General features: G+C 54.4%; 3 protein-coding genes and 2 pseudogenes across 3 annotated transcripts, besides 10 other annotated features; all 5 read right to left on the minus strand.

Moving 5' to 3' along the window:
* Positions 1 to 2,930: a sequence feature (heterozygous, Esmeraldo-like haplotype).
* On the minus strand, positions 1,226 to 1,654 carry Tc00.1047053504249.15 (annotated as a pseudogene).
* Tc00.1047053504249.30 (mucin-associated surface protein (MASP), putative) lies at positions 2,732 to 4,009 on the minus strand (the record flags this gene model as incomplete). Its single annotated transcript, XM_803225.1, has 1 exon — positions 2,732 to 4,009. The coding sequence occupies one exon, from the start codon at positions 4,007 to 4,009 to the stop codon at positions 2,732 to 2,734; it is 1,278 nt and encodes a 425-aa protein (XP_808318.1).
* Positions 2,931 to 3,457: a sequence feature (areas merged during assembly that could not be assigned to a particular haplotype. This can correspond to areas where the two haplotypes were merged or to regions with more than two copies in the genome that were merged during assembly.).
* Positions 3,458 to 3,861: a sequence feature (heterozygous, non-Esmeraldo-like haplotype).
* Positions 3,862 to 4,512: a sequence feature (haploid, non-Esmeraldo-like haplotype).
* Positions 4,203 to 4,254: a sequence feature (A-rich).
* Tc00.1047053504249.65 (mucin TcMUCII, putative) lies at positions 4,498 to 5,211 on the minus strand (the record flags this gene model as incomplete). Its single annotated transcript, XM_803227.1, has 1 exon — positions 4,498 to 5,211. The coding sequence occupies one exon, from the start codon at positions 5,209 to 5,211 to the stop codon at positions 4,498 to 4,500; it is 714 nt and encodes a 237-aa protein (XP_808320.1).
* Positions 4,513 to 15,517: a sequence feature (areas not merged during assembly with more than two copies in the genome that could not be assigned to a particular haplotype).
* Positions 5,398 to 5,417: a microsatellite.
* Positions 5,827 to 9,933: a mobile genetic element.
* Positions 11,165 to 13,600, minus strand: Tc00.1047053504249.100 (annotated as a pseudogene).
* Positions 14,494 to 14,525: a microsatellite.
* On the minus strand, positions 14,868 to 15,517 carry Tc00.1047053504249.111 (mucin-associated surface protein (MASP), putative; the record flags this gene model as incomplete). Its single annotated transcript, XM_803226.1, has 1 exon — positions 14,868 to 15,517. A coding segment is annotated over one exon (650 nt), but the record flags the coding sequence as incomplete, so codon positions are not given.
* Positions 15,244 to 15,361: a sequence feature (CT-rich).

The following is a 15,517-nucleotide window of genomic DNA, read 5'->3' on the forward strand; positions in this document are numbered from 1 at the left end:
CACACAGATCCCTCGTACACGCACACAAACACCTCACAGTATCCTCCAGAAGAAGTCAAACAATTTCTTATCCCAACCCATAATACACGCGTGGTGCCGCCACATTAGCAACCAACACAAAAGAGGGAGAGTGCATACAGCATTTCCCTGGTACAAAGTATACAGACAAGCAGAGTGTATGTATATATACTGATAGGAACATGCCAGTTGATATAGGCCTTTCTCTCTTGCACCCACTGCTCAGTGTTGCCACAGCGGCGGCAGCGGCAAGCAGAAGAATCAGCGGAAAGGGACAAGCAGCAGCCGCACTGTTATTGCCGTGGATCGGAGGCGAGGCGTCCTTCATGTCTGCCTCCCAACCCCCGCGCACCACCGCCGCATCATCCTCCCTCGGCGGAGGGTCCACGGCGCCCTGCGCGTCATCAGCGGCATCAGGGCTCCTGGGTCCCGTGGCTGTGGCACCGCCACCGGCCTTGTCGCTGACGGCCTCATCTCCTAATGATTGTCCCACAACAGACGTCACACCATCGGCGGCCACATAGTCGATTTCCGGAACATCGCTCCTCTTCTCCGCCTCCTGCGGCGCACCCGCGGTGTCGCTGGGCAAGAGCACTCCGTTGCCGTCGTGGCACCGGAGGCGACTTCCTTCTCCTCTGGCGACGGATGCTTCTGGGGAGCAGCCGTGTCCACATACTTCGGTGGTGTGCCACGGCCGGTCCCAATGCTCTCTGGATCGGGGACGGATGCCCGTAGCAAAGCTTGTTCAGTAGATGCCAGTGAAACCGTCCTGCTCCACACACCCTCTCACATCGCCAGCCCACGAAACTATTGGAAGCAGGCTGCCGCTGGTGGCGGATATCATGCACACCTGCGCGTGGTCACGGAAAATAGCTTTTCCCTCGTCGTAGGGCGGAGCAACCCACGTAATCGTCGCCTCGGCCGTGCATGGGGCACAACGGGCGTTACCCTCTTCACTCACTCTCAGACGCACCCGCATGCCGAGGCACCGCAACGTCTCATGCATGGCAGCACCGAGATGTACGTTTCTTCCGGGTCCCTCGCATCCGTCGTGTTGGTGGGAGGCGTGTCCAGACACCACGAAGAGGACTTGTCCCCAGGCACCGCAGAAAAACATTCTCCCCTCCAAATAACAGCGGCAGCATTTCTCACATCCAGTGCGGGACCAATGATGGGGCAACTGTCCATCGGGCGTTTTGCTGACCCCTCATGGATAATTCGTCTACACACCAACCACCGGAATACCGATCCAACGTGCAGCGTCTGGCAGGAACTCCCGCTTCGCAGAACATCTGGGGATATTCACTCATGTTCGGTGCGGAGCACTTCCTCTGCAGCAGCGCACAGCACGAATTCCTTCACCAGCGCATCGGCTCCGCCATCTCCCACTTCACCCTCATGCAGCCCAGGTCAGCCGGTGCGGCCAGCGTCAGCTCCGTGCGGCAGCCGGCACAACCAATCGGTGCCATCCACTCATCCTTCGCGTGGCGCTGCGACCAGTGCGACTCCAGCGTCCTCCCGTCACCATCGCCATCCTGCAGCTCCATGCCATCAATGTCGTCGCAGTCGCGGGGCTCCTCGCAGCCACCACGGCAGTCGTCGAGTGCACCACCACCGACAGCGCTCTGCCACGCACAGCACCATGTCAGCATTGGCAACACCAGTGGAACAATGCCCAGCACGCACCGTGAACCGAATGCAAACGCTGCCCGTGGCAAATGGGGGCACAATCAAAGGACCCTCCAGTGGCTGCACGAGCAGACGATCCGCATGCAGTTTGAAAGCAGCAGGGACAACTTCATCCTCGAGAATGATCCCGTGCGCAGAGGATACAACGTCACCCTCACACTCGCAATTGTCATTCAATGAATTCAGTGCGTGGTGCCTCTCTGAGATCCAATACTTCCCGGCATCATCCAGGTCCCTTGTGGATACGTTGATGCGGATGGGCATCCATCCATCCCAATGACGGTGTATGGCTGCAGCGCACCAACTGCTCAAAAAGGGTGCGTCCCTCACAACAACGCGGATCCAATTCGTGCTGTCGGCACGCATAACATATTCAACAAATCGAGGGAACGTCAAAGTGACAGCAAAGCACCGCTGGCAATCACACCATAAACATCATCAAATGCAGCAGCACCAGCGTCTCAAACTAATGTGGGGTGTAGAGCAAGTAAGCCATTGATGTGGGTGTTGGGCAAATATTTCGTGGCTCGCTGAAGCAAAAAGGACCGATTGCGTGGGAGAAACAAAGAACAGGGGAATACAAAAGGGAATATTCAGCCATCCGCACTTTAAGAAGAAAACCAATCAATGAAAGTAAAATGGGCGAACTAAACCACAACAGAAGCAAAGATTCAAAACAAAAAGCCGAAGCGTGGGACGACCAGCGCACACACACTCTCATTGCTCCCGTAAAGCAAAGCACACACACACAGAGGGAGAGAGAGAGGTCGCCCACTCAATGCAATAAAAACAGAAACAGTTACGGTGCTCCGCCCATGCAGCCAGGCAGGACGGCAGCGGTGCGTGTCTTGCAAAAGAGAGCACCAACGGGCCTGCATGGGTGTGCATGCATATATACAATGGGCACATTATTGTGTGTGCCTCGTGGGGTGAGGTGAGGGCGAGAGTCCATGCAAGGGGACACGCACACAGAGAGAAGGAAGAGTGTGTGTGCGGGCGGTGCACGGCTCTCTCTCACTCACTCTCACGCGGCCACCACCGCAGCAGCAGCCGCACAAGCAACAACAAGAAGAAGCAAAAGAGGGGAGGTGGTGTGGTAGACCGCGGTGCTGCCGTCACTGTCGGCAATATTTGCTTTATCTCCACTTGAGGGTTTACCAGTTCCTGCAGCATCTGGAGGTTGGGTACTCTCAGTACGTTTCTTTCCAGTGAATTTTTCCTCCTGATCTGGAGTAGGGGTTCCAACTGAAGATGACGCAGCTGCTTGTTCTTGACTGCCAGTTGATGTACTCTGCGCGGTGCCTGCTGTGGATGTGGTGGCTTTGCTACTTCCTTCTCGCCTATCGTTTCTTTCATGCTTATTAGATGAATTTTTGGGTGCACCTCCGCTCTGGCTGTCATTATTCTCTTTTTCTAGAGTTTTCCCTTGTTTTTGGGTTTTCGTCTCCTGCAATGTTGCGTTGGGTAATTCCGATTCGTTTCCTCCACTGCCGTGCAATTTGGGGCCTGGAGATTCAAATATTACTTCCGTTCCGGGGGCCTTTAGATCCTCGTTTTCTTTTGTTTTTTCTCTCGAGGAGCCTTGACCTTCGCCATCCGTGACACCGTCGCCAACATCTTGACCAGCTGCCAAAGAAGGAGTTTGTGACTGCGTTCCAGGGGTGGATTTCATCGTTTCCTGTTCTTGAGATGTGGGGTGTTGAGGCAATGCTGCGTTTGCGGCTTTTTCTGGCTGAACGACTTCTGGAGTTTTATTCCCCACTGAGGATAAAGCATTTCCTGTGGAATCCATGCCACCACCACTGCGAGTTGAGGAGGTAACGTCCGTAGAAGAAGACGGCGGAGAGTCACCTGTGCCCCCACCGCCAGAGGGGAGAGGCTCCGAATCGAGACCTTCGCTTCCCTTAGAACTTCCACTCGATCCAGCATCACCACCGCCCCTAGAATCTCCAGCAGTTTTGCTGCCACCAGCCTGTACGGTACCTTCACCATCAGTACCATCAACAACACCTGGATTTATATCTGAAGTTGAGTCCTGATTACCGTCTGTTGAACCAGAAACATTATTTTCAGTCGAGGCTTCGACGGCAGTAATGGGCAATACTGACCGCAAAGGCACCGTAATCGTAGTTTTATCACATCCGCTCGGCATCTGAGAACAATTCTTGACCACCACTCCCGACGCCATGCAAACACCCTGTGCGTTGTTATCGACGTCCCTCGCATAAACACCGCCGGCAACGCACCACAGCACGCAGAGGGCACACACCAGCAGCACACGGCCAGTCATCGTCATCATCATCACTCCTGTCAGTTGCGTGTAGCCTTCAGCACAAACTAACAACACGTCAACGCAGAGCAAAAAGAAGAGACACTTCACGCAATTACGCAGCATCACAAATGACAGTAGCCCAGCAACAACAAACACATCATGAGACAGTTAAAATCGGTGAAAGGGCAAAACGCAAACACACACAGACCTAAAGCAATCAATTAACAAGAAAAAAAAAGTAAAAAAACAGAGGCAAAAAAGCAACAAAAAAGAAACTGCACCGAATGGCGCCAGGGTGCATGCAACCAGAACCCAAAAATGCGTCCACGCAAACAGTTGTATGTGTGTATTACACATACGAGTGTCTCTGGGATTAGTTCCACGTGACGGATACAGGGAGCAGCAAAATGGAGTACATAGCAGGGCAGCGGAAGCAAGTGAAGCACAACACAATCATTATTTTCTCTTATTTTTTTACATCGGACCACAGTAGACGCGCACAGCCCGCAAATAATTCTTTAGCCCAGAGTGGTGTACGCCAGCGCGGATGCGGCGAGCACCAGCGGGGCACACACCCACACAGAGCTGCTGAGGCTGCCGTCGATTTCGCGATGACGTGACGGTGCGCGGGTGGTCGTCGTGGTTGGCGCCTCTGTATTCATGGCCGTATTACTTGGTGCCTCGGGTGCAGTGGTGGTTGTAGTAGTGCTTGGTGCCTTTGTTGTAGTCTTCGTCGTGGCCGTCGCGGCAGGATCCTTGGCTTCCTCAGTTGCTTGTTCTGCAGCCGTACTCGTGCGGCTTTGTGTCCCTGATGTACCATCCGTACCCTCTCTCTGTAAAGTACTGGTAGCAACAATTGAATACGAATCTGGACCAGTCAAAGTTTGTCCATCTCTGGCAGTATCTTCCTGTTCCGCAGCGGGCACCACACCTGACGTCCCCGTCTTACCTTTCCCCCGTTCTCCCTCTGCTGAAGGGGAAGGAAGAGTGGTGGCGGTTCCACGTGTGTCATCCTCAGGCTTGGAGTCAACGACTCGTGTTGTTGTTGTAATCACATTTTCCTTGAAAAGAACTTCAGACCTCTTCTTCTTCCTGCCTGGTTTCTCTGCTGTAGTAGTCATTGTCTGGAAAGAAGCTTGAGCCGGTACATCCTGTGCAGCGCACACGGACGGGCAGCAGCACAGGGCAAGCACCAACAGGGCGCACAGCAGACGGCACGCCGTCATCATCATCGTGAGTGTGGTCGTTCAGTGGTGTGGGGCTGATCTGCACAGCGAGGGACATGGAGAGCAGCAGGGGAGACGAGAGGTGCGGCAGACACACACAGAGGGCACACCGCATGAGGAGAGGGCAGCAGCCAGGCATGCACCGTACGCCGCACACCGCGCACGACACACACTCCAATCCACGGCAACAGGCACACACACACACACACACAGCCCTGCCGCAGTACCAACACACAGATGGAAGAGGGAGAAGCAAACAGGAGCGGCACACAGGGCTCCACCGCATGCACATACGGCGAGAGCGGTCCGTCGTGTCTGCACCCCTCACGGAGGGTGCAGCGCACACACAAGAGGAGGTGCAGCGCACACAGCAACACAAAAGCAAAGTAACAATAAAAAAGGGAGAGATCCCCGCACACCACGTGGATTACTGGTCCACGGAAAGGCTAGCCAATATTCATTACAAAGCAGCTTGTTATCTTGTTTTGGTTGTATGCTGCTACAATAACGAGTGAGTAGCGCAAGGGCCGTCCGTACAAAAGTGGCAAGTATTCCGTCGTGCGGGCTGGGGCAGTCACAAACAGTCACAGTCCAGTTCCCAACGACGAGGGCATTCCCACAGTCGATGAGGCAGAGTTTCCCGTGGTTCGTCGTGGAATCAGCAGCACGTGGCGTCCGTGATGAGGCGGTGGCGGAAGAGCCTGGTCCATCTCGAGTACCCTCGTTTGTGCTTCCTGCGTGTCTTGCATGCTGGCGTGCTTGGCGACTTCGGTGGTGACCTGCGCGCGAGGCACCTGTTAAGGAGACCGTGGCGCCATTGTGGCATCCGCACGGGAGGCCCTCGCAAACTATTATAACGCCAGGCTGAGCACGTCCGGCATGTGCCCTCATATTGTGGACGGACAAGCGCACTCTGCTGCAGGTTGGGCAGGAGGACGTCAATCCGCCGCTCGCTGGTCGACAAGGAGTTGCGGTGCTCACGTCGGGAAGAGGTTCCGGCAGAGGCAGAGGCGGGCCGGTCACCGCAGTGAAGAAATGAACGGCACCACCGACACAGAGGGTTCCTTGTGATCCGCAGGGCGCGTGCAGGCCTGTCGAGGAGTGGGAAGGAGTCGCATCGCGCCTGTGCGCAGAGCCGCCACTCGGGGACCGATGTCCGGGTCAGCACCAGGAATAGAGTCCTCGCCACACCGACAGGCGCCTGTCACGCGGTGTGCGCGCCTTCCTTTTCCTCCTGGGCATCCTTCCGTTATAACCTCTTGACGGCGGCGAGAAAGTCCACGTGCCAGATTGAGCTGCCCTCCTGCGGGAGGGATCGTGCAATCGTGGCTTGTTTGTCAGCGGCCTCACTGCGTGGAATACCGCAGTGTCATGGGGAAATGTGGAGCCAACAGCGCGACCTCAATCCACCAGTGAATGCGGCACGGCAAAAATCTTCTCGCTGACGTCGTCGTGCACCGCCAGCGGGCCAAGGCGGAGTGACTCCATCGCCGAGAAGAAGTCCGTTGCCACCAAGATTCGTGTGGGCAATTGGGATTTTTCCAAACAAAAAAGGTATGAGATGTCTAAAGCCATTTTTGATCGCAGGGCAGTCTGCCCTATATGAGCATGCGAGGCTGCCAGTTGCTGCACAATGTACCTCCACAGGGAGATCATTTGTCGTGGTGGAGCCATATAATAGCGCAGCGGATCCAGATGGGAGTTCAGCGAGATATGAAGGACCGTCCGTCCACAATTCAAAACCATACGCTCCCAGAGAGGAGTAAATAGAATCAAGAGCCGTGCGCCCGACATCGTCAGAGGCGTCTTCGGCAAGCAGTGGCTGATAAAATCTCACCCCGCTGCAACTCACAGTGTCCCAGGGGAAAATACGATGTTGGGCAAGAGGCGCGAATGTGGTTGTGGGGTATCCCAATAGTGTTACATACGCGGCGCAATCCATTAACAACAGCATCTCTCGGAAGCGGATCGATTTCGCCGCTTTCCATGCATGGACGGCGGCATAGATTCCGATTAGATAAGGGAACGCAAATCCTCGTGATCATGGAGGCGTATACAGAGCTAGTATTGTGTGAGTGCACGACGCCAGAGTATCTTTCGGAGCCGAAGAAGATTGCCTTCCAAGCAGACAGATGTGTCTCCTGTAGATGCGATTAGGCCAAGAATGTTTTGCTATCGTCGCGGTACCGTACTTCCATATTATGGAGGTGAATGTGGGCGAAGCATGGGACAATTGCCTCGCCACTATGAAATAGCACACTATGAACGCATCCAATCAAAAAGGATCACATGGTGTGATGGGACGCGTCCGCCTCCGCGACCAGACGCAGCTGATAGCGGCGTGGCATGGTCTGCTTTGCAGCGGTGGAGGCGTGCGTGCCAAAATTAAGAAGGCGATTAATCGTGGTGTCCAGCAAGCGCACTGGGCGTGACTGAATGCGTAGGTTCCCATTGCCAAGATGGAGATCGACCATGTCCTCATCAGACCGTGTGTGTGTGAAGAGATGTAGAATAGAGCAGCTTCGTTCTTAGCGACGTTGATTTTGAGGTTTTGCTCGGCAGCCCATGTGGCCACAAGAGACAAGAGCGGTCGCATTGCCGCAGCACAGGCATGGATGTCCGCACCTAAGGCAACAAGTGCGCGTTCGTCAGCGTACATGAAAGCGGCGGCAGAATAGATGTTCTCCAGGCGGTGCAGCAGATCATCCACATGGCGGAAGAAGAGTTGGGGTCCCGGGACGCCGCCTTGCGGTGCTCCAGCTGAGGCGAGTTGTTTCCGGGAGTGCTGTTCAGGAGTGCACACCCTAACATAGCGGCCCCGCAGGTAGTTGTGCAACCAGCGTTTGGTTCGAGGCCAAGGCGCGGAAGTCTGTCAAGCATGCAGAATAACTTCCCATGGTCAGTGGTGTCGAACGCAGTCGGAAAATCAATCGAGACCACAAGCGATGGCGACGAGGGCGTCGTGTGGGGGCGTCGCCTCCAGGGCGCGCATATTCCACAGTGCCAAACTCATTCAATCCACGGGTAATTTTATCGATTACAAGTGTCGCCACGTACGATGTAGAACGCGGAGGTGCAAATCCGAATTCACGTGGGTGGTGCGGCAATAACGCTGACAGACGGCGGTGAATCATTCTTTCGATTAACTTTAGTAAAGCAGAGAGCAGCGTGATAGGTCTGTGACTCTCTGGGCGGCATGGATCCTTCCCGGGTTGGGATAGGAATAGCGTCTCCCATTTTCCAGGAGCCAGGCAAGCTGCCATTTGCGAGGGAGTTGTGGATCATAGTTCTAAGTGTGCCACGCGCAACGGGCCCGAGACGGTGCAGGAATTCATTCAACATGTCGCCGGGGCCAGGGGCTGAGCCGAGCAAAGAGTCACGGATGGCCACGTCAAGTTCATACGGCAGGAAAGGCCGATCCATTTCCCAGTCACCAGGAACCAAAGGAGTGCAGCGAGCAGCAGCAGCAGTATAAGGTAATGCGGCACGTGAAACCGCACAAAATGACGAACAAGCAGATTTGCCTGTTGCCGAGGCAGGGCGCATACGCGGCCAAGTTCAGTGCGGAGCACAACCAATTCCAGAGGATGAGGGTGCGGCGCCGCCACGCCGTGAAGATATCGCCACCTCGGGCTAGGTGAGGCTCCAAGTCTTTTCGCGCGGGCTTCCAGAAGCATAGCGAAGCCTCGGAGCAACGGTGTAAGGCTTCATTTCGTTCCTCCCTTTTTTCAAATAAATTCGGCTCGAAGTAGGCTGTCTCCGGGTGAGCAAATGTGTGTGCTTCGTGTGCTGCTTCGGCGGCGGACTCGGCTTGTTCCATTTCGTGTGTCCATGTCTTTTTTGGAGCTGTCACGGCTGCCGCGCGGGATGTGGCGCTCAGCCGCTCGCAAGATGCCTCTGCGAATGTCCAACCATTCGGACACGGTAAAAAGGAGGGTTTCACACAACGAGGTGAAAGCAGGCCAATCCGCTTTACGCAGGACAAAGGTGGCTTTCTTCCATCAAGGCAGCGTGTTTGCTAGTCGTGGAGTGCCATCGTCCATCTCTACCAAGTAAGATATTAAGAAGCGGTCCGAGTCTATGTAGGGAGTGGATGTCCAGTGGGTGACACGCAGTACGCGATACGCAGTCACGCCAGGGGACGAGACATTACGATGTGTGATCCGTGTTGCCTGTGCCGTGTCATTTGCCAGTCCGAAATCCATATCAATTAAAACGGCGGCAAAATTATTGCCTCCAGTCCTTGATGGTACATATGGCTGTCCCAGAGTCCATGATGCAAATTCAGGTCACCCGCGATAATCTCTTCGGGCCCAAGCGACAAACGATATTGATAAATGCGGATTATTGACCAATTGCTGTGGGAGGGTTGTAGAGATTCGCCACGCAAATGCTGGGACAGCCCGGAGAAAATACACGGACAGCAATGGTCTCCAGGAGGTCAATGCCAGGGAGCGACAGGCGCTCGCACGGCAGAGAGTGGCGCACCAGAATGGCAACACCACCACCGCGCCCAGTGCAGGCCTGAAGAAAGTCATTGCAGGCAGAAACTTTTGTCGCCATGTTGCTACGGTCATTTATTTCCTGGAAAAGAACGATGTCAGGTGGATGCAGCTCCAATCGTACAGCAAATGCAATCCTTTTTGCTGACGAGAGGCCTGCAATGTTGAGCTGCCAAATAGTGATGTAGCCATCCTCCTCGGTGCCAGGGTTCTTGTGGACGTCACCGCCACGGGTGATATCAACGGAGTGACCGCTGCGAAACGGCCGTGCAGTTTTGTCCGACAGCCTGCAGGCAGACCGCTTCACCTCCCCGCACCGGGCATGGCGTGGAACCTTCTCGAGGGGTGGAGTCGTCTTGGTCTCCGTCGTGCTCGCAGCAATGCCCTGCCGCGAAGTTCCTATACGCAACCAGAGCCCCAGCACCGCGACAATGTGCAACGTCATCGCCGGGGTTAGAAGAAGCCGCAGTGCCTCCTGCTGTCATCAGGGATCCTTGTTGACGTCTTGATGCGGACAAACGCCCATCGGCTCTTACAAACGACGCCGCACACCTGCGGCACATCCTGCGCTGTGAGAGGCACGACCCTCACCACAACCGGAGTCGCCCACGCGCCGTCGGTACGCACCACATCGAAAAGGAAAAAGCATGGATGCGTCAGGGTGACAGCAAAGCATCCGCTGGCAATCACTTCGCACGCACCATAACAAACAGCAGCAGAAGCGCTGCAAGCCACGGGTTAACGTGGACCAACTGACGCATGGCGTATGTCGAAGAAAAAACTTAGTGGCCTCACAAAGACAAAAGAGGCTGACACTTCGAAACAAAAAAAAAAGATATGGGAATAAAAAAAGAAGACTAAAGAGCCCACAGTCACAGCATGCCGCCAATCAATGAAAGTAAAATGGGTGCACCCAACCAAAACACAAGTAAAAAAACAAAAAGAAAAAAGCCGAGGCATGGGACGACCAGCGCACACACTCTCATTGCTCCCGTAAAGCAAAACACACACACAGGGAGAGAGAGAGAGGTCGCCCACTCAATGCAATAAAAACGAAACAAACAGTTACGGTGCTCCGCCCATGCAGCCAGGCAGGACGGCAGCGGTGCGTGTCGTGCAAAAGACAGCACCAACGGGCCTGCATGGGTGTGCATGCATATATACAATGGGCACATTATGTGTGTGCTTCGTGGGGTGAGGTGAGGGCGAGAGTTCATGCAAGGGGACACACACACAGCAAGAGGCACAGCTGGATGGCAGCGGTACATGCGGTACGGCCCCGACATCAACAATCACGCACGGTGGCAGCACACAAAATTCAAATTAAAAAAAGGCACAAAAAAAAGGCGTAAAATTACAAACAAAAAAAATGTTATCCGGGGAATATTTCGTTTACGGGAGGACAGTAGTTCTGTGCAGGGAAGGTCGCAGTGCCCCACGCGGCAGCCAGTCACTCCTCACAGTGCCGCAAACCCCCACAGTCCCAACAGAAGAAGCAGCGATGGCAGCACCTCGTTGCCAAACACAGTGCCGCCACCACCATGTGCCCCACTGCCACGAGCGGCAACGCCACCCGTTGCTCCCGCCGCCAAATGATCAGCAGAGCACTTCGGGCGAGACACCACGGCTGAAGACGTACGCGCAGCCACACTCTTCGGAATAGAAGCTTTGTTTGCGTTAAGCGCATTAATCCCATTGCCATCCAACGGGCGGTTGCACAGCAGGACGTTCGTCACAGTCACAGACACGCCTTCGTTGCTCCCTGTTTTGTCTCCATCCCCTCCAACGCAGAAGTGGGAGACCACATTAATATCCGTATTTTTCAGTTCACATTGCGCATCCCCACACACAAGTTTACCATTAACGTGGATTGAGCCCTGGGTGCCGTTCTGTAGCACAATCGCCACCTGGTACTTTGCATCTGTCTCCCAAGTGCCGCTGAGCTCCTCGGTCTTTCCACCACTCTGCAACAATTTCCTCTTCTTTTCTTTATTGAACGACAGTCCCAGAAGTACCGGATTCTCTGCGTCATTCATCTTCACACCCATCAAAGGAATAGGGCCCTCCCTCGTCGGCACCTTGTCGATGGACACCGTCGCCACAAGAGTGAAGTTGTGGTTCGCAAAGTGGTACAGCTGATTCTCCCCCTGACTGCCAACAGGCCACTCCACCCACGCTCCTTTGAACGTCACTCCGCCGGCATGCAATGTTGCCTTCGCAGCCCCTTCATTATTACTTACCGTGGCGTTCACCCCGAGTTACTCGTCCCTCCATGTGTTACCAGAGAAGTTGCCGGACAAAAAGCCAACCAGCCCATCCGTGATCTTAACACCGCTGCAGTCATTTTCAGTTGGACGGTCCTTCTCAGCACTTGGGGAGCACAGCTGGGAAACGCCTTGGTCCACTTTATTCCAGGTCGCCACCACCTCCTTCACTCGCTTCAGCTGCGCAGTCAGGAGCACAGAGACCACACCAGGTGATGGTTTGCCCTCAGCGCCCTTCTTCTCGTACAGTGCAATCAACTCTTCATTATTATTAGCTTCACCACTTTTGCCACCTTTGTACAGCAGGGTACTGGCGGCAGCATCGTCTCCTTCCCCGGATACCGGCCCAATATCAACAATGTGCGTATTGTCCGTCAGCCAAAGGTGGAGTTCACCCTTTTGAGCGCCTCCCTTCTCAAGCTTCTCGGAATACGCCGGCAGAGCAACAAGCATCACGTCCCGGTTCTCAATCGTCGCTGTAATGAACCCGCTTCCAACGCCCTTCTCATGTCGCTTACGGTTGCTGCCCCACACGCGCGAGAGTGTCCCGAGCGTCTCCGTCCACGGCCTCCCCTTGTCACCGATCTCGTACACCCTGCGGCGGCCATCAGCACACGCAGTCATCATCATGAGTTTTTTGTCCTTCCACTCCACGACGGAGGGATCACTGCAGCCGCCGTCAGACATCCCCTTCGACAGCGTCCAATTTGCAGCATCCGAGGAGTATATGAGCAGCAAAACATTGTTATTCCCTCCATCCTCCGCAGTGCCATTAACCTTATTCTCATTCACGGCTTCCGTTGCGAACACAAGCGTACCGTCCTCCATCTTAACACCCGATCCACCACCGCCAATGCGTCCTGTCAAAGTGTCATCGTTGTCACCGATAGCATTGCACAAAATACTGATGGTATCATTCCAACAAATTCTTTTGGTACTTTCATCCACACCACTGACGTTCCCTTTCACCAGCAAAAGTCCCCACTGAGCCACGCCAGCCACACCTACCTGACAATCAGAGAGACCTTTACTCATGCAGACTCCAGCAAGCATGTAAATATAATTTCCCTTCACAACTGTTGTTGGACGGCTCACATGTACTCTCGTCCCGCCTTGGGAATCATCCTTATCCTCTGTTTTGGAGGCGCAATTCCTTCCATCGGTTGGACATTCCTCCAGCACTTCCGTCCTCACCTCAGTTGCTTCCAGGGCTTTTGGGGTTTTTGTCGTCCAACTTCATGAATTGTGAAGCAATGCAAGGAAAATGACGCTATCCTTCTCGCACCACGCCTCGGCAACGGCAAACACCTCACCATTCATCCCAACAAGACTGGGAGCATGGAGAGGACTCACTGTTCTCCATCCTTCACATCTCTCCAAACAAAATATTTTCCCCGATGAAGAGCCCTGACGTGGCTCGGATCCTGCAGCAGCCACAGCCCCAACACTGTTGCAGCACAACATCGCAAGAAGAAGAAAAAGGGGCACCGCAGAGTAGAATAGATGCCGGGACATGTTGGGCATCCGCCGCTCACTCTCTCTTCCCTCCCTCCTCCTTCCGCTCGATCCGGTCACGCGGCGACGGTTGTGTGTGCGGGGTGCCTTCACTGCAGCAACACGTGAGAGCATATAAATATGTGTGTGTGGGCGGTGTGTGTGCTGTCGGTCCTTTCAGAGCCTTCGAATTCCACAGTAGCGATTAGCGCTTGGTAGAAACTTCTTTCCTTTGTGTGTGAGTGGTTTAGAAAAAAGAGGAAAAAGAAGTGAAACAGTGAGCACGGCCGCCCATCCACAGTGAGTGGCACCATCATCCGCACCGCATTCCCCCCCAACAACAACGACAACCCACGCGCACAGACACACGGAACGAGGAGGAAGAACAGTGCAAAGAGAACACACAACGACTGTTGCCACCAGCAGGAGCCACGGCGGGTGCTTCTGCCACGCGTCAGCACTCTCCGAGCTACGCCGACACACAAAACAATCAGCGAGATGCAGAAGGGTACAACTGCCCTCGCAACACCAACGCGCCATCGCCAGTCGTTTTACTGTTGTCTCTTCCCACACCCTCCATCGCACATCGCCCCGCACAGCCGGAGAATCCTCCGTCGGTGTACGAACAGCGAGAGGAACACGTCGGCACGTGAAGCTGTCAGGAGTGAATCCATACGCATATCTCCCAGGCTCCCTCAATGCCGCGCCGCACATGGGCAGCACGCCAAGAAAATCACGCTCGCAGCACGGCAAAAAAATAAAATCGCAGTCTTCCCTCATCCCTCCTCGAAAGGGCCGCCGCAGCCAAAATATTGTGCGTGTGCGCGTTCTCATCATTCACGCCGCTCCACAGCGTGTGCATGTGCTTGTGTGTTTGTCAGCGCCTATACTTGCAGAGCAGATGTGCGGAACACAAGAGAGTCAAAAAAGGCAACAACAGAGAAGCGGATAGCACACACGCAAATTACTCATATCATCACACACACACACGCAGCCGCGGAAAGGGCGCACTCAACCAAAACACAAGTAAAACAAAAACAAAACAAAAACAAAACAAAAAACCGAAGCGTGGGACGACCAGCGCACACACTCTCATTGCTCCCGTAAAGCAAAACACACACACAGGGAGAGAGAGAGAGGTCGCCCACTCAATGCAATAAAAACAAAACAGAAACAGTTGCGGTGCTCCGCCCATGCAGCCAGGCAGGACGGCAGCGGTGCGTGTCGTGCAAAAGAGAGCACCAACGGGCCTGCATGGGTGTGCATGCATATATACAATGGACACATTATTGTGTGTGCCTCGTGGGGTGAGGTGAGGGCGAGAGTCCATGCAAGGGGACACACACACAGAGAGAAGGACGAGCGTGTGTGCGGGCGGTGCACGGCTCTCTCTCCCTCACTCTCACGCGGCCACCACCGCAGCCGCAGCTGCACAAGCAAAAACAAGAAGAAGCAAAAGAGGGGAGGTGGTGTGGGAGACCGCGGTGCTGCCGTCACTGTCGCCAGTCGTCGCCGTCGTAGTTTTCATGGCTGTGGCCGTCACTGGTGTTTCTTTCGGATTGGCATCTTTATTTTCATTTTGTTTTCCCTCCGCTGTCCCTGCACCATCAGCTGCTGGATCATCGTCTCCAGTTGTTTGTGTGCTGTTGGGATTTGTTATATTCGATGCTCCCTCCGCAGCAGAAGATGAACTTGGCTTCTCCTGACTGCCTGCTGAGGTCTCCTCTGTGGTGCCGGTAGCCGTTTCTTCCTCTGTCTCCCCGTTTTCTTTCGCACCATCCTCTTCTTCTTCGTCTTCATCTTCTTCTTCTTGTTCCTCTTCTTCCTCTTCCTCTTCCACTTCATCCTCTTCGTCTTCGTCTTCTTTCTCTTCGTTTTCCCCCTTTTCACCTTCTTGTGCATTTTTACCCTTGTTTTCCGTCGTTGTACTTGCCGTTACTGATGCTCCTCCTTCGGGTGGTGGTGCCTGTGGCGAGTTCGCTGGCGATTCATGTGATTCAGGCGCCTTTAGTGCTGCTCCTTGTGTCACTTTCTGTTCACCCTTTTGACATC

This window comes from Trypanosoma cruzi, genomic scaffold (genome assembly GCF_000209065.1).
Source record: "Trypanosoma cruzi strain CL Brener 1047053517127 genomic scaffold, whole genome shotgun sequence".
Classification (NCBI taxonomy): Eukaryota; Euglenozoa; class Kinetoplastea; order Trypanosomatida; family Trypanosomatidae; genus Trypanosoma; species Trypanosoma cruzi.